A 20,894-nucleotide genomic window follows, 5' to 3' on the forward strand; every position below is an offset into this window, starting at 1 on the left:
GGGCAACGGCTACAGGACAAGAGCCTTATTCAAAAGTAAAATGTAAATGTGCCCATGTCACTTGTCAAAAAGCAATTCAGTGGAATGACACTATTTCACCATGGTGGGCCTCACTGTTCCACTTATTTCAGTGCTGTTTACATCACTAGAAATCCAAGCACATTGATTAACATGGTAACGTTTTTATTATTGTCTACATTGGGCTGTTGCCATGTGAGAAAGATGACAACACTGAAATCCAGTCAATGACATCACGCCACAGATGAGACACCTTACCTGCGACTGACTGAGCAAATCACACGTGTAATCCTGTTAACTTCTGAGCCTACCACCCACTCTCGTCACACATTAACATACTGACACACTTATGTCCTCTTATGACCCAGTGGTGGGCTACAGGAGACTCTCTGGAACTGAGACAATATAGAGCATATGCTGATGGTTTATATAGCCTCATTAACACTTTCCATCCCAGTACTACCCAGTAACACTTTGTTCAGTCTTGCGGTTGTCAATATAGAGTAGATTCCAAGAAACCAAAAACTTCTTGCCGTCACAACATCAAGTTTCCTTTAATGTAAAATTATGCAATACAAATGGGTTGACTCAAGTGTAATTAAACATGAATGAAATACTATATAGTATGAAAGAAATGGAGAGCGAGACAGAGACCATGACAGAAAAGAGCGGTAATGCACCAAGGCTAAATATTGTGCACATATCTGGAGTACTGGATGACAATGAAGCACTTCAATCCATCTTTCCTCTCTGACATGTTAGTTTTAAACTTTTTCGATGCACCCCTGACAAATAGGGGTGAGTATAGTGACTGTGTCGATCGTGCTCTTCCGGGGTGTGTGACCATGTGCTGGGTCTAAGAGGAGGGGTTGGGAGCTTCGGGAGCAGGAACCACAGTGTGATGAAGCACAAGATGATCCCAGCCCACAGTCGTGAGGGTGTCGGAGCCACCGTGGCGCCAGCTCACACCTTTGGCAAAGTCCTTGTGTCGCCGATCTCTCAGCCTACAGCAGAAGAATGTCCAATTAGTCTTTATTTAAAAATGGTACAGGAAAATCGGTAGATTTTAGGATCAAGTGCAAAGACTCACATCTCTTGCAGGTCAGAGTTCAAAACAGCAATGGAGCAGTCATCACTAACTGTGGCAAGCATGGGGTCACTGGAATATAAAAAGGAAAAATACAGTTTAGCAGAGGAACTGCAACATCATCACTGTGAAAAATGTGCGAAATATTTGAAGAATTTAGATTGACCTGTGTGTGGAGAAGGCGAGAGCATTAATTCTGCGGCTGTGAATGTTCTCTACCCGCGCCGGTTGTGTTCCCTGGAAATCCTTCAGCGTCACTCTACCCAGTTCATCACCTAAGGCACAATAAACATGATGAAAATGCAGGGACTGATACTTTAATGTTTCTCTCAACCAGTGATCTCCTGCTGAGCCTTACCAAAAGCAATGGTGCTTCTGTGGTGGGGGTGCCAAACTACAATGGTGGGGGCGCAGGTGGGGGTGTCTCCCTCTGTGACTTAAAGAAAGCAATGGAAGATGTATTATCAGAATCATATCTTGACATGGTGTAATGTAACAATGAAATTATCCAGACAGAGTATTATATTATGGTTGAATTAAGGTGAGTTAAAATCAACCAGATAAACCACCAGAGAAGCTTCTTGAGACTGATTAACAGTCACTGATACAAGCTTCTGTTGTGGCAACATAATTCCCAAACTCAACAACCTGGAAAAATGTCTGAGACGAGCTGCTCACCGATTTTTGATGCAGGTTTGTCTGGCTTCCTCCGGTCCCACATCAGCACACGTCCATCCTGAGGGAAGGAGGATAACAAGGTATAATCGTATAGTTTTCTCAAGCTGCTTCTTCACAGTAAATCCATTTTTATTACTGCTGTTGAGATACAACATTAAAAATCCCATCAATCTTTTTCATGCTTGAATATTTATATACAATAGACCAACCAAAAAGGTTCACAACTCTGACAAGTAAAGACAGTTAAATATAAAAAGGAGCAGGGTATACAGTACAGAGCCTTAAAGTTATTTGACCCTATAAAAGAAACCATGGTTTCAAAATAATAGCTGCCCAGCAATAGTCATTTGCAAATGCACAATGAAAGTCATTTCCAAACTTGATCCCAATTCAGTGTTCGATCAGAATCTTACTTGACCACAGGAGATGAAGAGAGACTCGTCTGTGGGACTGCAGGCGACACATCTGACCGGCTCTGTGTGAACTAAAGGAAATAGATAAAGACACAGATTGAATTATTGACTTTATCATCTTTTATTGAGTCTTTTGTTACTGCTGAAAGGTCAAAACCACATTTATTATGCAATAAGCTTTGTAAATAGCCACAGAATTTAGTGTACTTTATCAAAACTATATACCACTTCAAAAGTATTTAAATAATACAACATTTTAAACTCCATTGAGATGCATACACAAACTGGTTGTTATAGGACTTGTGTGCCTGCATCTTGTATTCTCTTAATCTAACTAAGTGCAATAGTTTGAGAAAATGAAAAATGTCAAAAAGGCCATGAAGCAATTTTAGCAAGTTACAAAAAGAAAAGAAAGGTATCCTGCAAATTAACAAAGGGCATATTCATTTTTAAAGAGGTTATATATTTAACATTATTTTAGTCAATTTATCTATGCAAATCTGTTAAATCCATACAATTTTGGATGTATATATTTTGGTAAAAAATAAAATATTAATATTTTGGAGATATTCTCTTACCATTGTAGGTGGTAACAACTGTCTCCTGACTGAGATCCCATACTTTGATTCTGTAGAAAGGAAAATGAAAGAGGATGCACTGAGGTGAGAGTGGGATGAAAACAATGTAACTACAATGTTACTCGTTCAGAGAGCGCACGTCCAGCAAGATCCAACAATCCTAGACACGTGGTCCTGCTCTTATGTTTGAAAATAAAGTATTACCTAATTATCTGAACAAATCTACACAAACTCAAAGATAGCTAAATAAATAAGTCTGTTTTTTTGTTTTTTTTTACATCAAGATCCAGACATTATTTCTTGAGAAACTACAGAAATATAGGTCCCTAACCAATGCACATTGGCCACATCAAAAATAATCAACAGCTTCATTCAGGAGTCACTTTCACTGGCTAACCTGCAGTCCATGCTGCCAGTGACAACGCTGTTCGCTCCAGTTATGGGACTGACAGTGGTGACAATGTCATCGTGCTCATGTTTGGTGAAGCGATTCACGAGCAGACCCTCGTCCTCCGCCAGCTCCCACAGCTCCAAGGCACCTGCAAAGGGAAACAAGTCCAGTCAGCCGTGTAAAGTCTGAGTCGGGCCAAACGCTGGATTCACACAGTAGAACCGCTGTGAAAGGGCCTCTCACCTGAGTCCGATGCAACAACAACACCCTTCTCCGTCACCCACTTGACATCCGTGACCCCAGCCTCAGTCTGCACACCAGCTTTGCAGAACCCCTCGTTGGGGGCCTTCTCGGGGTCACTGTAGATCCACACTGATCCCTGCCAGCTCCTGCCAGAGAGGCTGGAGGCACCAAGCAGCAGGCTGCCATCTGAAAGGAAAGAGGACCAGGGAGGAAAACAACACATTTAAATCAGCAAAAAAACTATTTATTTGACACGTTTACTGTTCATCCAGCCACATGCACTACAGTAAGGAGCCTTGCTGAGCTGATGCATGTGCTCCGGCTTCAGCAATAAAACTACATGCAGCCTTTTCTTCCGTTGCACGTTGTTTGAATGTAGCATCAGATCCGTGCAGGTCAGTAAACAGTGACACTAACCGCGTCACCACGTGTTTACCTGTCTAGCCTTCAGCCCTGTTGTTAGCCTACCTGCTCGGTACTCCGCCGCGCACAGATGCTTCTCCATGCACGCTGGGGCGTTAGGGGGGATGTTCCACCGGTTCTCCTTCACCATGCTTGTGTCCACAGCACTTTTCATCCAGATACCGAACTGCACTTGTTGTGATTGGGCAAACAACTTGAGCGCGAGTCCTGCGTCAGCTAACTAGCGCCAATGTTTCCTTTAGAGGAAGCAGCTCAGTTTCCGTCTCCGGTGAGTTTCAGAGCGAATCGAACTGATCGTCTCGCTAAAACACACCGATGTTGATGAGGAAGATAAGTTTAAATTACTGCTAAAGTTGCCGCTTGGAAAAACAAATGAATGAACAAGTGAACAGCCACACATGGGACCGGTGAACATGCACTTCCTGTTCCGGGTCTTTCTCTTCTTCTTCGTCTTTTTTGTCCAACTTATATGGAAAAGGGGGCATTAGCGCCACCCACAAGTACAATACAATGCAATATTAAAACCATATTCATTCAAGGTGCATTGTGGCATTTGAGGATGTAAATCTAGTGACAACTTTAACAGTATGGAATGTGTATGTATAAGTGATTGCACATGTTTGTGTATAAGTTATTAATGCATCCATAATTGCATTGCCCTGAAATTCTCTGTGAGCTTTTATGCAGTTGTGATCAAAACAATATATTAAATCTGTACAGTTTCATTTATATATCTTATTAACCGTATCCTGTCTACCGTGAGGACTGCAATGACACTATTGTCTATATAATATGATAATGCTTTGATCCACAGGTTTTAATTAGGCTAATTATTTAATTTGATTTATTTGATTTGATTCTATCATGGAGAACACATGCAAAACATAAAACACAGACTCAATCCAACACAGGACATGAAAATGTGAGGACAGAAATGTGTAACCATATTTAAATGAAAAAGCAAATTGTTGCGACACACTGCATGAAAAAACGGATTTTCGGATTAACACCTTATTTGTACAAATGATGCATGAGACTGAAGCATGACACTCCTAAATAACACTAAAAGGTAATTTGACTCATTTCCATCGTGTCAACTGCTGCCTCACACCATGATAACAATAAAGACTCCCCTGTGTCCATATGTCTCCTAATTTGCTTTCTCCGGCCTGTCGTCAGTGATTTTATGTTGTGAACCTATTGATTTTCTATTTGTGTAACTACTACAGAGCTCCTTCTTAGCTGAAATGAAGTGTCTCTCACCCATTCCAGTATATTTTGGCTCTCAGCTTGTTCAGCTTGCTCTGCTGACGGGGTGTGTAAACAAATATTATGGTTTGCAGCAAAGGAAACAGGCTTTCATGGTGGTTCAGGATTCTGTGTGGAGTTTGCATGTTCTCTGGGTACAACACCTTCCTCCCACAGTCCAAAGACATGCAGCTTAGGCTAACTGGAGACTCTAAATTGGTGTGAATGTGTGTGTGAAAGGTTGTTTGTGTCTGTTTGTTAGCCATGCGATATGCTGGTGACCTGTCCAGGGTGTACCCCACCTCTCTCCCAATGTCAGATGGAATTGGCACCAGCTCCCTGCAATAAGTTATATAGATAATGGAAGGATGGGAACATCAGATAGTATCAGATTCAGACACCTTTCCAAGTATAGTTTATTTTTCCTCCAAATCAGCTTGTCCTCTGGACATAGTGTTTATGCTGCTTAAACAGTTAAACATACTGAATACTATCATGTTATTTTTCGTGTAGAAATGAGTACAACTCTGTATACCTTGCTTGACCTACATTTTCCTGACCATCAGGTCACCTCCTTTTATTGTTGTGCTGTGACACTTGTTCATAAACTAAACTCTATGCTTCATGATTATTATCATTAATACAGTTGGTCATATCTCAGAAATGTGGTATAACCTGCTGGAAACTTTAGGAGTGGCAACTTTGAATCTTAACAAGGGTGGACTAAATAATTAAAGGATTTTTTTCCCCTTTGATTTTTTTAAGTGATCTCTTCTTTCCTATCTGGTGAAATCCCTAAAATTCAAGTCACCATCTTCTGCCCTGCCAACTGTCATTGATATTTTAATGCTTTCGTCCAGTTTAACACAGCTAACTCTGTTATTCCCTTAAAAGTTCAGTGTGTAGGATTTAGTGACACCTAGGGGTAAAGTTGCATGTTGCAGCTGAATCCCCTTCACCTCAACCTCTCCTCCCAAACATGACAGAGAACCTGTGGTAGCCTTCAGTTTTCATAAAAACTCAAATGGTGTTTAGTATTTTCTAGCCTGGGCTACTTTAAAAAACATGGAGGCCTCCGGATAAAGGGCCCATTCTACAATTTAGATGATTACACACTAGTGAGAACAAAACTAGGATTATTTTATAATAGATAGATAGATAGATAGATAGATAGATAGACAAACAGACAGACAGACAGACAGATAGATAGATAGATAGATAGATAGATAGATAGATAGATAGATAGATAGATAGATAGATAGATAGACAGACAGACAGATAGATAGATAGATAGATAGATGTAAGTGTATTTGAAAAAAGTACAATAATTAAACTTAAAATCTAAAACTAGAGGTATATAAAAAATCTAAAATAAAATAAAGATAGACATAGAGGCAGTAATGGTGACTGTCTGGCAGCCCAGTAACATGATTTATCTTGCCATTAGATCCCTTTCATCTAAATCTTACACACTTTTCAGTAAAACCAACAGGAACCATAACATCAGTGAGAATCTGTTTTGTAACGTAGTCTAGACTGTTTCTTCTTTTCTCCTCTTCTTCCTCACAATGGTAGACAGTCAAATTAAAATCAATTAACCGGAAGTGCGTTTCACTCACTGTGTTTTCAGCGACATCGTTATTTTTGATCTCGAAACTGTGGCGTGAATATACCTTATAAACATTGAGATCGTCACTATTTTGAAACCTGCTTATCAAAAACAAACCTCACATTCAACAGACACGCAGAGAAATGATCCCTACACCATCAAAAAAATGCGTTTTAACTCCATGGACAATCATGCGTGCTTTTATTGTGAAGGCGCCCGGGCGGAACAGGTAGTTAAAACCATCGCTGACTTCACGCTTGTGTCTCGGCGTAAAATCGATAAGTGATCGGTTTTGTTGATGGTAAATATTTGGTGGGTCTGGTAACGTGCGGGCTGAAGGTAAGAACTCAAACATGTCGCCGGGTCACACCGAGATCCCCCCCCCCCCCCCGGCTGTCGTCGCTGTGTTTGGCCGCAGCTAAGTGCGACGTTCGCGGCTGCTGCGGTGATGTCTTTGTGTCTAACTGATGCTGGGGGCTAACGGTTAACGGGGCTAACGTTAGCCGCGCCGCGCTGCCTACCTGGCCGCTCGGAGCGACTGACAGGCGGCCAGGTGGGTGGACAGCTGCCGGTCTGTGTGTTAGCTTAGCTGCCGCTGTTGTGTGCGGCCAGTCACACCCACAGACAGGTCAGTACTGCTGATAGAAAAATACACCAGTCCAGGTGTTAACCGCCAGCGGGAGGGATTTGAGCAGTACACAGTGAAGCACCTACATTAAAGCAGCTGCTGCGTCAAGCTGTGAGTGGACCACTGCTGAGCAATTTCTCAAAATCCACATTTAATGGTCTTAAACTTTAATATTTAATCCGGATTTCAAGTTCACAACAATACTTAATGTTCATAATTTCTTGACCCCCTCCATTCTGGCCCCTCAAATGGACATAATAGTAATAATAATAATAGTAATTATTATAATAACAATGTCATCTGTAAACTTTGAAGTTCATGTAAAACGTCCTTAGATGTTTCTTCTACCACAATAATAAAAATAAACATCACAATTTGGTTATTCAGTTGCACCATTTTCTTTTCATCCAAGTGATGTTTTTCTTAGGGCTAGTTTATATCATGATAAAGATTTACATATTGGTCCATATCAATATTTATCACGTTAAATTATTATTTCTGGTAAATTTAAAGACTGACTTTGCTCCTGAGTGAAGGCTGCAGTTTTAGACTCTTCTTTATGAGCAGAGAATGACAAAGACTTGATGAACAGCAAAATATTTTTATAAATGTGATGAAGATCTTCTGCACATGATGAAGATGGCTGAATTTCTCTTCGGTGTTCACTGTGGTGGATTAAAGAATGAACTCGATGAGCCTCAGTCGTCCTTACTTGAATATACAAGGTTATTACAACATGGATCTGTTGACAGAGAAGATTCTTGGTCTAACGCACATTCTGACAGTCAAACCACAACGCTTAAAGTACAATAGAAGCATTTCAGTATGATACCAAACGGGAGGGAGCCGATAGCAGTCTGCGTCACTATGAGTTATGACAAGATGTCCTTTATGCTCATGCGATACAGACTCAAGACTTCACCTTATCGCAACTCCAGAGACGGGATGGCAACTCCTAACACAACAACGTAACACATTCCCTGACAATTGTATTTATTGAGAGAATTATTTATTGATGTTGTTCAACCTAAGTTGTATGATTTGTGATTTGTGTTATCATCCGAGACGTAGCGAGACACAAAAACGTGCTGCCTTTCCCATTTATTTATCTTTCTACCATTTCAAGCAAATATTCCGGTTCTTATTCACTGCAGTAGTCTGGTGTATTTGACATAATCGGGTTGTATAAAGAAGGAGAAGTAATCATTTTGAACCTAGAGTCAACGTTTGATGTTTTTGATATTAAACACATTGTGTATTTATATTTATACAGTGTGTTTAATGAACAAGGCAATAATCCTAAGACAGTATCAGTATCAGCATGAGGATAACTGCTGCAAAACCACGTAACAGTTTGCTGCTCACTCAGTGTCCATCCATCGTCACTGCCTGGTAAGACCTGTCATGTTCAGCTGGTATCCTCATGTATTTCATCAGACCTTCTGGAAGGACTCTAACTGAGCGATAACGTGATGGCATTAATTTAGACAACAATCACAGTTCACAGTATTTAAAGATCCCAAACATAACAGTTAATAATATAATTTGTCCATACAGTATGGTTGTACTTACAGTAGCCAGCTTCTGAGTGGACACATTAAGCAAAGCATTCAAGAGGAGAAAGAAGTGCTTCCAGATCTAAATGTTGTTATAATGTTTGCTCTTTGGTCACATTTTCACAATCAAAATGGTTTTTATATTAAAATTAGATCCACGGTTCTGTGAGGAATCATGAAAGAAAACAACCACTCTTCAGAAAGAGTGTGGCATATGGCACCACTGAAAAACTTTGATCAGAACCCAACTGATATGGATTTTTGGGGCCGATGCCAATACCGATATTGGGGAGGAAAGAATTTACGATATCAAACCCTTTAGACAAAGAATTTTAACTTAAGTTTGATACTTTACAGTTTAACCATAAACCTTTTTTAAATAAAAAAAAACTAACGAAAAACAGAACTACAACCACATATATAGAAATTTGATTAAGAAAATAGACATCATTTTCTCTTTCAAATCTAAACATAAATGCTTATATTTTCTACATTGTTTGTTTGAAATAAAAGTTTTGATATTGGTAAACATAAACAACACTGATATGTCTGAAAGGCACATTTCGGGTTTCGGGTAAGTTTCATCAGCCAAAGAATAAATGGTTTCAGGCTCTGTTATAGTCGGTTTATAGCATCAATCTAAGCTCTGGTGCATTTCCCATGTAGTGATACTTGTTACTTTATTGGTATTTATCTTTACTTCTAGGGTTCGCCATGGCCTTGAAAAGGAGACGGGCGACATCCCCTTCTAGCAGTGTGAGTGGAGGAGATCTTGACGATAACCAAACTGCCGCGTTAGTGTCTTCAATTGGGCGAAAGAGGAGAAGGACCGCAAACATACCAACTGTGGATCCTGTAATTTTACAAATTTGAGTTCCTGTATTGTGAATCGTCAGAATTATACTTAACTATACATAGACTGATTCAGTGGTCGCCATAGGAAGGGATGTGGATATTTTTCAGTATCTGTTCCTTGCTTTGCAGATTGCTGTATGTCATGAGCTGTACAACACAATCAGAGATTACAAGGATGACCAGGGCAGGATGTTGTGTGAGCTGTTCATCAGAGCCCCGAAACGAAGGTGAGGGCAGAGACGGGCGATCATTAGATATGTGCTTATAATTAAATTTAGGAAATTCTTTGATATCAGTCAAGTAATTGAACACAGAAAATTCACAAATTCTTTCAGGAATCAACCAGACTACTACAATGTGGTGTCTCAGCCGATTGACATGATGAAAATCCAGCAGAAATTAAAGATGGAGGAGTACGATGACGTTGAACAAATCACCAGTGACTTTCAGCTGTTGTTTAATAACGCTAAAAGATATTACAAGGTAAAAAAAATATTGTAAGGTAAGAACATGTGTATATGTCTAAGAAATAGCACAAGACTATTTAGTGTTTGTACATGACTCAGTATATGCACCTTTAATAAATATACTGTATCCTGCTTGTGTGTAGTCCGACAGTCCTGAGTACAGGGCAGCCTGTAAACTGTGGGACCTCTACTTGCGGACCAAGAATGAATTTATTCAGAGAGGAGATTATGATGACGATGATGATGATGGGTACGATGCACAAGACAACCCTGCAGGCACCACCGAGGACGAGGTGACACTCATTTATTAGGTTGATTTCTGATTTCTGATCTCATTCAGTACTACTGCAAATAAGATCCATCACTGTGCAGTGTGCAGTGTGCACCTTGCTACATTAATTTGCATAGTAATATAGAAATAATTTGTTTATTCAAAGTGTGATGAAAGCTTAAGATTGTACGCTGACTTTATACCATGATAATAACGCTTCCTGTATATTGATATCTCGCTTGTGTTTTGTAAACTCCTGTAATTGAATTCAAATGATTTCCATATGTTATTTTGTTTAAGTTGTTTATTTTACATTATGTAGGTCAAGTGGCTCCCACTCTACAATACTGTCAGTTTATTAAGGATATTATCATAAAGTGAAACCACACTGAATGCAAATTTTAGTGTTTTGTCTGTATATACTTTGCACGTGTATGACTGAGGGTTGTACTGTGTAACTTCCCTGTCTAACCTATGTGAACAAATATGACAGAGTGCACCTTCCTGTTTGAAAGAGATCCTCGAGCAGCTCCTTGACACTGTGGTGTCTTACACTGAGCCGACTGGACGTCTGGTCAGCGAGCTGTTCCAGAAGCTTCCCTCCAAAATGGTACAAACACACGTTCAGTATGACATCATCAGTGAAATGGGCGACTTGGTTCTCATGTGTTGTTTCACTTTTTCATTCAGCAATACCCAGATTATTACGCCATCATCAAGGAACCAATCGATCTGAAAATAATCGCTCAAAAAATTCAGGTATGTTAAATGACATTATAATCTATTATTTTCCCTTATTACAACATTTTGTTGATAAAATGTTGAATAAGTGTATTTGCTGTCAGTTGGGCCAGTACAGGAGTGTCAGCGTCATGGCTAAAGACATCGATTTGCTGGTGAAAAATGCCAAAACCTATAATGAGCCTGGGTCACAGGTGTTTAAGGTGAGTGTGCAAGGTAATATATTTTACAGTACATAGGATGCATTTGAAACACAGACCTATATGACGTTCTCTTATGTTCCAGGATGCAAACACCATTAAAAAGATTTTTACACAAAAGAAGTCTGAGATGGAACATGGAGAACCAATCAAGTCCAGCATTCGCATCAGGTAAATAGGAAAAAGCACTTGCAGTAATGTGGAAGAAAGTAAGAAAATATATATTTATAATTTTTTTTTAATGCTGCCGCTCGTCCTCAGGAATAGAAGGACAGCACAAGGAGACCGCCTCTCAGCTATCACCATGGCTCTGCAGTATGAAAGCGATGAGGAAGGCATTCTCTCTGGTACAATCTCAATATCAAACATGGCTTCAATACGTTGTACAGTGAAGCGTTGCTACAATTTGACAGCTCTGTCCTACTTTCCGTATTTCTCAGGGTCCGTTCACTATGACGAGGGGGAGTCCGAGGCCGAGAGTATGACCTCGAACATGGACATGAGCAACCCGATCTTCCAGCTGTATGAAGCTGTGCGAGGTGCGAGGAACAGCCAGGGTCAACTGATCTCTGAGCCCTTCCTGCAGCTGCCCTCCAGGAAGGACTACCCGGACTACTACCACCAGATTAGCCAACCCATTTGTCTCCATCAGATCAAGTATGCCACTAAAATTCCTGACGTGAATCTATGTGTATATTTGTCACATGTTAAACAACATTCTTGTGTATTTGTGTGGTATCAGTAACTACAGCATTATTAACAACATTCATATGTTTTCATATATTTTTTACACTTTTTTTGTTGTAGACCTTTTTGGAATTTAAAAAGGAAAGACCCCGGAGACAAATTTAGTAAATGAGCCTCTGAGAAAGTATTGAATTGACTCATGGGTTTAACACCTATTTAGATTAGATGTTGCCGTATTTAGAAAAAACTCCAAAAGAATATTTTACAACCAGTGTGTGATTTTCTTTGCATAGGTTGTCTTAGAATATAGCTCTGCTATTTGGGATTACATCTCAAAAATCTCAGGATTAATAAGCAAATGCAGCATTTCGTCTTTAGGTCTTCTTTTTATTAGTGTAATTAGTGAATTTATAACAAAGATAAGTCATACCATACCAGAAACATTAAATATGTCACATCGAGTAGTTTGTGGTGCTTTACTATTGATATTTTAGTGGAAATGGTTATTAACAATCTTAGAAATGTGTCTTTCAAGCAGAAATCTGAGGAATTAGTTCATGTTTTCATCATTGATTCGTTTTCTTTTCTTCCACCAACATTCTCTCTTTTTTTATTTTCTACCCCTACGGCATCACACACATTCACTGTACAGTACAGTATTTCTGTGCCCTCCTTCCCAAATGTGAGAGCCCGTAACTCCCCACAGGAACAAGATGAAGAGCAATGAATATGAGAGCGTGGAGCACATTGACTCTGACGTGACGCTCATGTTCGAGAACGCCAAACGTTACAATGTCCCTCACTCCTCCATCTACAAGCGTGCGCTCAAGCTCCAGCACATCCAGCAGGTCAGTCCCAGCTTCCATTGTCACTGTTCTGCATCTGTGCTCGATTTTATTTGTACACTTCTTGGTTTTGTGTGCATGTTCTCAAGTGAATTTTCTGCCAGATTTATGCTATTTTTCACATGCGTTGTAACAATTTGAGCTACCTGTTATTTGTTGTCTGTCTAGATTAAGAGAAAGGAACTTTTACAGAGAGATGATGATGATGGAGACAGCATGCTCTCCTCTGCCACGTCTGACACCAGTAGTACAAAAAGAAAAAGGTGCACTTTGTCACATTTTACTTTCTAAACTCACAGTAGTGAATTTCTTTTTCGTGGTTGTGTGAAGGAAAGTGACAGCTGACTTGCATTTCATTTCCAGTCACAAGAAGAATACAAAGAAAAACCGGATGAAAACTCTTTTAGCCGCGGTGACTGAAGCGCGAGAAGCCAGCACCGCTCGAAGACTGTGTGACCTTTTCATGTTCAAGCCCTCGAAAAAGGACTACCCCGACTACTACAAGGTCATTCTGGAACCAATGGACCTCAGGACCATCGAGCACAACATTCGCTCAGATAAGTACATGACTGAAGATTCAATGCTGGAAGATATGAAGCTGATGTTCCGCAATGCACGGCACTACAATGAGGAAGGCTCCCAGGTAAGCTTGAGTTTTTCAATCCTTAATGTTCCTGAGTAGATTAGATAGACTGAAGATGGAAACCTCAATGTTGTTATTAATTGTAAAGCTGCTTTCAGACATACACTGAATTATTCTCCTGAAATTATCCAGAGACGCTGTATGTAATAACGTTAATGTCCAAGTCAATTTCTCTGGACAGTCTCTGGAGTTTTTCCTGCCAGCACCCGAGTAAAAACTCTGGATAATGTCTGAGTTAGCTCTTGTAAGATAGTCCGGACCCCATAGTGTGGACATTCTCCTGAGTTCATGTCTAAAAAAACCATTAAAGTAAAAAAGTGTAGCCTAAAGTTTTTTACAAAAACCAGGATATCCTAATGATAAATCTCTTTGTTGTGTTGAAGGTCTACAATGATGCTGACATCTTAGAGAAGATTATGAAAGACAGACGCAAGGATCTTGGGCCAGCGACTGATGACGATGACATGATGTCGCCAAAGTTGAAAATAAGTACGTCACTTAGTCACCCAGTTTTTCTTCATATGAATCATATCGAAGCAAATGAGAATACAAATAATGGTTGCTTATTTTACATATTACATTTTATTTGATTGTAGGAAAGAATAGTATTACTTTGAAGAAGTCCAAGTATCTAACACCCTTACAGCAAAAGCTGAATGAGCTTTATGAGGCTGTGAAGAACTACACAGATAAGCGGGGCCGTCGTCTCAGCACCATCTTCCTGCGGCTGCCGTCTCGTGCCGAGCTGCCTGACTACTACATAGCCATCAAGAAACCTGTGGACATGGAGAAGATCAAGACCCACATGTTGGCTAATAAGTACCAAGATGTGGACGCGCTGGTAGAGGACTTGGTGCTCATGTTCAACAACGCCTGTACTTACAACGAACCCGAATCTCTGATTTACCGCGACGCCCTGATGCTGCACAGGGTGCTGTTGGAGACGAGGCGTGACCTGGAGGGTGGAGACGACGCCCACGTGCCTGATGTGCCCCGACTCATCCAGGAACTTATCCGCAGCCTCTTTGTTTCTGTGCTCAGTCACCAGGACGACGAGGGCCGATGCTACAGTGACTCACTTGCGGAAATCCCCGCCCTTGATCCTGCCAACCCTGAGAAGCCACCACTCAATTTTGACATCATCAGGAAGAATGTAGACCGAGGGCGTTACAAGAGGTTGGACGTTTTTCAGGATCACATGTTTGAAGTGTTGGAAAAAGCCAGACGATTGAATAGGTGAGGAACTGTTGACCATCATGTGCAAAACCAAATCAGTCATCGGATCACCTTGGAGCATTAATAAGCAAAATAATTACATTAAAGGAAAAGTACACCTATTGTTACGCATTTTGTTCATTACAGGACCGACTCTGAGATCTTTGAAGATGCTGTGGAGCTTCAGCAGTTCCTAATCCGCATCAGAGATGAGCTGTGTAAGAATGGAGAGATCTTGATGTCTCCTGCTCTCAGCTACACCTCCAAACATCTGCACAGTGATGTGGAAAAGGAGAAGAAAGAGATGCTACCCAAGGAGTTCGAGGAGGACAAAATCAAGAGGGAAGAAGAGAAAAGGGGTATGCAGTTGAATATTTGTTAAAGTTCTCAGTGCATAGAAATTCTATCCCATCATGCTTTGTGTCAGCGTTAACTTGGGCCTTGTTTCACTGGCTATGTTGTGAATTCCTAGAAGCGGAGAAGAGGGAGGACTCTGTTGGCGGATCATGGCAGTCCAACCTGCAGCGCACATACAGTCAGGACTGCAGCTTTAAGGACAGTATGTACCATGTGGGAGAATATGTGTATGTGGAGCCTGCAGAACCCAACCTCCAGCCCCATATCATCTACATTGAACGCCTGTGGCAAGATGACACTGGTCAGTTCCTCGTGTGAATCATAAAGGAATCTGTATTCTTTATATTCTGCAGATTAGTTTTTTCATGTGTCTTCAATCCATGTTCTTTTTTTATTGAAATCAGATCTAATTCAGTCGGTTCTTTTCCGTTTCTGACAAATACAGGTGAGAAGTGGCTGTATGGCTGCTGGTTCTACAGGCCAAACGAAACCTTTCATCTTGCTACTAGAAAGTTCTTAGAGAAGGAAGTCTTTAAGAGCGACTTTTACAACAAAGCTCCCATCAGCAAGATTCTGGGCAAGTGTGTGGTCATGTTTGTGAAGGTAAATGCTTGATTTTCCCATCTATGTTTGTTTGGAGTGTGGAGTGAATGCTGAATATTAAATATTAATGGTGTGTGACATTTAAGGAGTACTTCAAACTTCACCCAGAGGGCTTCAGGACAGATGATGTGTATGTTTGCGAGTCGCGCTACTCGGCCAAATCCAAGTCCTTCAAGAAGATCAAGATGTGGACGATGCCCCTGAGCTCGGTTCGGTTTGTTCCTAGAGAGGTACCCCTCCCTGTAGTCCGTGTGGCGTCCATGTTTGCCACCAAACAAGAGGAGAAACCACCAGAGACTGCTGATGAAAGCAAAATGATAGATGGTATTGTTGACAAGGTATACGTCAGTAGGTTATTTCTCTATAAATGGAATGAATACATTCAAAATTGCACAATACTGTTAGTAAAACCTTTTTGTTTCTGCAGGAGAGGGAGGATGTTACAATGGATATGAGCAATGGGGAGCCAGGGTGTCAGTACTATGAGCAGCTCTGCTACAACAACTTCTGGCTCAAAGTGGGAGACTGTGTCTACATTGGATCTCATGGACTAGTGCGCCACCGTGTGGGCAGGTAGAGTTAATGCCTTTATGCTTCACAGTGCTTCCAGTGTATTACAATGGTTGTTTATGCTCTGAAGTGGATGTAAACATTCAGGTTAGACTTGATGAATGTTGCTAAATTGTTTAAATTAAATAATAATTAATTAAATAAATGCTATTTAAGTCAAACACACTAATGAAAATACCTCCTCATCAATCACAAACATAGGAAGGTTATAATTTTAGTGTGTTGTTAATTTGTTTGGAAAAAATTTAGAGGTTATCTAGTTTCAAGTATCTCTATTGAGGACTGTTTTATGAATGTATTGAACAGGATTGAGAAAATGTGGATGCGCGATGGAGCAGGCTACTTCTTTGGACCCATTTTCATTCATCCAGAAGAAACCGAGCATGAGCCCACTAAGATGTTCTACAAAAAGGAAGTGTTCCTCAGCAACCTGGAGGAGAGTTGTCCCATGACTTGCATCATAGGTACCCTCCGCACATTATATCGGGTTGAACTGAATACCAGAAACTGATATTCACAGAATACTGTGTCATTGTAGGAGTTCATGGATTTGGGTTGGATTGTTTTGTTTCATAGGGAAGTGCATAGTGTCATCCTTCAAAGACTACCTGTCAATGCGGCCAACTGAAGTGCCAGAAGAGAACGTCCTGCTCTGTGAGAGCCGCTACATTGACTGTGAGAAGCAGATGAAGAAATTCAAGGGACTCAAGCGCTTTTCACTCTCTGGGAAGGTGGTGGAGGATGAAACCTACTATTTTAGGTGAAAGACCTGTACATCAAATTTGTGTGTCACACAGGGAATATGGAAAGAAAAAGACTGTTAAGTAAGCATGCACTTAAGACACATCTGTCCTCCTTTGATGGATGGGTGTAATTCCCTCTTTTTTTGTGATGCTCTATGAATATTTTTCCTGCTCCTCTAAAATTATTTATTTGGGGATTCTTTGATGAATGTTCATAATAATTTTGATTATCTTCTACAGAAAGCTCATTGTGCCCCAGAAGGAGCCATCACCTCTGCTGGACAAGAAAATAGAGGAACTGGAGGCTAAGTTTGCTGACATGACTGATGAGGAGCTGGAGGATCTTGGGGATGATGATGGAGAGCTTGGGGAACGGTCTCTTCCTCAGATGCAATCTCCCTTGTCTAGTGACATGGATACCATACCTTACACTCCTCCACAGGTCAGAGTGGAACTATTTCATTACAGATTTCAAATTCTGCCTTAAGATAAGTCATTAGGTATCTGGTAGCATTTTCTAAATGGCTGGCTCTTCTGTGTTTTTCTTTTTAGGCTACGCCAAAATCCATAAAAGGCCTCTCAAAGAAGGAAGGCTCAAAGCGGAAGATCAACATGAGCGGTTACATCCTGTTCAGCAGTGAGATGCGAGCGGTCATCAAAGCCAGGAACCCAGACTTCTCCTTTGGGGAGCTGAGCCGGCTCGTTGGAACAGAGTGGAGGAACCTGGAGAGTTCCAAGAAAGCAGAGTATGAAGGTGAGACGAACCTTCACTAACTCTTACCAGACATAATGATCGATTCAAGTCGTGATCCAGTTTTTGTAAAAATTACAATGTTTAAATATGGTACCTGTGTTGCAGAGCGAGCAGCTAAAGTGGCCGAGCAGCAGGAGCGTGACAGGGCCCATCATCAGACGTCCCCTAGAGCAGGTACCCCAGTAGGGGCACTGATGGGGGTGGTGCCTCCCCCAACCCCTATGGGGATGCTAAAAACCAGCATGACGCTTGTGTCAGGTAACCCCTCATAGATGCAGATGGACCCCCAGTGTACACTAGAAGGCTGGATAAGAAGCTATACTGCTTGATTTATTCACCTTTTCTAGTTTCCTAATCCCACTCATGTCAGCATGTTTGTTGTGTCGCAATGTTGTTGTTTAATTTTGTACTTTCTCTGACATCATTTAACCCAATTGATAAAATCAAACCCTGATTGCTGTCATTACTGTTTATTCTTTAACCTTAACATCATAATAGACTCCACGTTTCAGTATCTGAATGCATAACATAAAGTGGAATGGTCGCTCTGAACCATTTGAGAATTTAAACAAAAAAATGATTAATTCTTCTGCACGTGCACCCAATTGTTTTGTGTGTCCTTTATTACCATTCATCTCCATCATAATTATCTGGTGATTAAGTTAAAGCATAAACAGTATATTAACAAATTGCCTGGTGGTGTAGTAGTGATGCATGATTGACTGATGCATGTTGCTGTTTTGTCTTACTACTGTCCCTTCTTAAGAATGTATGATGGGGGCATATAGGTCAGCTATGATGCCCCTGCAGGGCCATGTTGAAGGCATGGTTAGTTTGACTGGCACACTACCACATCACATGGGGGGCCTGTCTTTCCCCGACATCTCCCGCCCGTTATGCCTGGGTTCCCTGGAATGCCGTACTTTGATAAGAGTGCTGTCATAGCCACCCCACCTGCCACACAGTTGCTTCCTGTCTACCAATCTGACTTGCTGGAGGGGATACCTGAACCAATAGGCTGAGATCCGAAAGGGGCTGACTACTCAGTTGAGAGCATTTAGCATCAACTGGTGTTTGGTTATTAGTCCTGGTCATTAGAAGTAAAGGCCCGTTGGTTATGTGTCATTGAAAAAAAAAATCAGTCTCCAATGAGGAAAACAGTTGACCTCATATTTGAATTAATAAATCCACAATTGGCATTCCTGATTGTTCTAATGTAGATTAGTGTTGAATATGAATGTTGTATTTGTAATATAAGCAAGTATCAAATGACCTGCTGCACCTTTTTGACTGTGTCTCGGTGTTGAATATTGCCACAGGTGTCAATGGTGGACATGGAAACATGCATGGATCCCAGGTAAGCTACTAGGCTCTGCAAGAAAGCAATGTTTGCAAATTATGTTAAAGTGAAAATCCAGTTTCAGTTGTTTTACAGTCATTTTGTAGTTTTTCAAATCTGTAGTAGTTACATACGATGCAAACCTGGTGCTCAAAACGTAAAGTAAACTCCAGCCTGATTCAGGGTAATAATAAGACATTTATTATTTTCATTAGATGGGCTCAGGGCAGCAAGCTCCACCACCGTATCCAGGACAAGGCCAACCTGCACTCCAGCAACCGTCCACCCCAGTGTTTGTGTCCCCACCAGCCAAGTCTCAGCGGCTGCTCCACTCGGAGGCGTACCTCAGATACATCGAGGGCCTTACTGCAGAATCCTCCACCATTAGCAAGTGGGACCAAGCCCTCTCAGGTTAATTTTGTGCTTGGCAAGTGACAAAATGATGACATTGCTGGAGATGTATATTTTTCCCGGTCAAGTTAGTCCCGTTTTTTTCAGTATTGTGGTTGCACCTCCATTTGAGCATCAATTTATTGTTTTGTTTTCTTTTGTTAAATCTGTGTTTGATGGACTTCTTAAGCACCAAGACATTTTCTTTTTTTTTTACACACTAATTAAAGCCTATCAGTATTAATGTCACTCATTACCTCCGCTGAGGAGGTAGTGTTTTCACCCCTGTCCTTTAGTTTGTTGGTTGGTTGGTTTTGTGAGTAAAATCACGTTAAATCTAGATGGATTACCCAAAGGCTTGGTGGAAGAATGAGGTATGGCTCAGGGAATAAGTTTTTCCAGGGAATATTTAATGGATCTGGATTTTGAAAAATTAAGCATGTTAAGGGCAATATTTTAGGTGTCACATCTATGTGTGAATGCAATTTTGTACAGCTTGATTAAATGTAAGGGCACTATGGGGCCTTGGCAGAGGTATGCATGTCATTCTAGTTGTTATTTACAAGTTAATTGATTGTAAACAAGTGAAATTTCAAAGTTTATCTTATTTGCTCACTTTCAGCTCAAAAACAAGACGTGCGCCTGACAAAAGAGCAGGAGAGCAGACTGCCATCCCACTGGCTGAAGAGCAAGGGCGCCCACAAGACAATGGCAGATGCCCTTTGGCGACTGCGTGACCTGATGCTGCGAGACACCCTGAACATTCGTCAGACGCACAACCTGTAGCATGCCCGTGCTGTGAGCCTCTGTCCCCAAACCTGTGAGACAGGAAGAGGGTTAAAGCTCGCTAAAAGTGTTCACTTTGTATTGTCATTTAAAGAAATGTGTTTGTACTTGTGTAAGCTGCTTTCTGTGTTGAAGCTGTTGCTCTTTCCGTTTTACATTTCAGATATACTGTTCTAAGTACATGATTGTTAAGACTGTCATTCTGTGAGGAATGCCTTCATGCTTTCACGATTAAAATGTGAACAGTTCAGTTTGGTTGTGTTCACTTATTTGGATCTGCTGTATGATGTTGTGAACTGTCACTTGTAAAGAACAATCACACAAAAGGAAACTAGTCAAGGCATTTCAACTGGCTTAATAACACTTAACTGTGACAAGGAATGATTACTGTTAATCGTAAAAACTTGAAACTTTCTCCTAAAAGTAAAAATTTTTCTGTCGTTTTCAAGGACAGTTACAAAGATAAATTCCTGGTTAATGTCATTCTGATCCTTAGGAAATGTTAGGTTATGCCAGCGTATCACAGGGCCAACATACAGAGACAAACAACCAGGAT

The 20,894-nt window shown here is 40.8% G+C and overlaps 3 protein-coding genes across 6 annotated transcripts in view; 1 reads left to right on the forward strand and 2 right to left on the reverse strand.

Annotated features, from left to right (window-relative positions):
* Positions 1-20,894, reverse strand: part of LOC117761837 (olfactory receptor class A-like protein 4) — a 946,130-nt gene that overhangs the window by 458,584 nt on the left and 466,652 nt on the right. The window lies entirely within an intron of this gene.
* LOC117761836 (methylosome protein 50-like) lies at positions 548-4,274 on the reverse strand. Of its 2 annotated transcripts, none has more exons than XM_034586117.1 (10): positions 3,877-4,274; positions 3,409-3,594; positions 3,172-3,313; positions 2,775-2,824; positions 2,197-2,267; positions 1,784-1,841; positions 1,464-1,535; positions 1,272-1,380; positions 1,109-1,177; positions 548-1,022 (listed from the first exon to the last, which is right to left on the reverse strand). In XM_034586117.1, the coding sequence occupies exons 1-10, from the start codon at positions 3,983-3,985 to the stop codon at positions 875-877; spliced, it is 1,014 nt and encodes a 337-aa protein (XP_034442008.1). In that variant the 5' UTR covers positions 3,986-4,274; the 3' UTR covers positions 548-874. The 2 variants fall into 2 exon arrangements, with proteins under 2 accessions (XP_034442008.1, XP_034442007.1); XM_034586116.1 differs by having other exon boundaries at positions 1,464-1,541.
* pbrm1 (polybromo 1) lies at positions 6,921-20,588 on the forward strand. 3 transcript variants are annotated; one of them, XM_034585994.1, is made up of 29 exons: positions 6,921-7,027; positions 9,579-9,727; positions 9,857-9,954; positions 10,063-10,210; positions 10,338-10,487; positions 10,959-11,075; positions 11,156-11,224; positions 11,311-11,409; positions 11,492-11,577; positions 11,668-11,753; positions 11,847-12,063; positions 12,800-12,941; positions 13,107-13,201; positions 13,302-13,581; positions 13,965-14,070; positions 14,178-14,817; positions 14,944-15,155; positions 15,269-15,454; positions 15,599-15,756; positions 15,843-16,094; positions 16,184-16,329; positions 16,633-16,790; positions 16,903-17,086; positions 17,310-17,511; positions 17,622-17,823; positions 17,929-18,081; positions 19,143-19,180; positions 19,378-19,573; positions 20,175-20,588. In XM_034585994.1, the coding sequence occupies exons 2-29, from the start codon at positions 9,587-9,589 to the stop codon at positions 20,336-20,338; spliced, it is 4,725 nt and encodes a 1,574-aa protein (XP_034441885.1). In that variant the 5' UTR covers positions 6,921-7,027; positions 9,579-9,586; the 3' UTR covers positions 20,339-20,588. The 3 variants fall into 3 exon arrangements, with proteins under 3 accessions (XP_034441885.1, XP_034441886.1, XP_034441887.1); XM_034585995.1 differs by having other exon boundaries at positions 9,579-9,628; positions 20,175-20,586; XM_034585996.1 differs by having other exon boundaries at positions 9,579-9,628; positions 17,929-17,997; positions 20,175-20,586.

This window comes from Hippoglossus hippoglossus, chromosome 5, assembly GCF_009819705.1.
Source record: "Hippoglossus hippoglossus isolate fHipHip1 chromosome 5, fHipHip1.pri, whole genome shotgun sequence".
Taxonomy (NCBI): domain Eukaryota; kingdom Metazoa; phylum Chordata; class Actinopteri; order Pleuronectiformes; family Pleuronectidae; genus Hippoglossus; species Hippoglossus hippoglossus.

What these genes read in the sequence shown, in the direction of transcription:
- LOC117761836 (XM_034586116.1), bottom strand. Translation starts at nt 3,985, where the DNA reads ATGAAAAGTGCTGTGGACACAAGCATGGTGAAGGAGAACCGGTGGAAC. An exon ending in TCTTCATCTCCTGTGGTCAA is followed by an intron (nt 1,842 to 2,196) that starts GTAAGATTCTGA and finishes TCCTTCCCTCAG; the next exon opens with GATGGACGTGTGCTGATGTG. An exon ending in CAGAAGCACCATTGCTTTTG is followed by an intron (nt 1,381 to 1,463) that starts GTAAGGCTCAGC and finishes ATTGTGCCTTAG; the next exon opens with GTGATGAACTGGGTAGAGTG.
- pbrm1 (XM_034585994.1), top strand. Translation starts at nt 9,587, where the DNA reads ATGGCCTTGAAAAGGAGACGGGCGACATCCCCTTCTAGCAGTGTGAGT. An exon ending in CTGGGTCACAGGTGTTTAAG is followed by an intron (nt 11,410 to 11,491) that starts GTGAGTGTGCAA and finishes CTTATGTTCCAG; the next exon opens with GATGCAAACACCATTAAAAA. An exon ending in AGTAGTACAAAAAGAAAAAG is followed by an intron (nt 13,202 to 13,301) that starts GTGCACTTTGTC and finishes TTTCATTTCCAG; the next exon opens with TCACAAGAAGAATACAAAGA.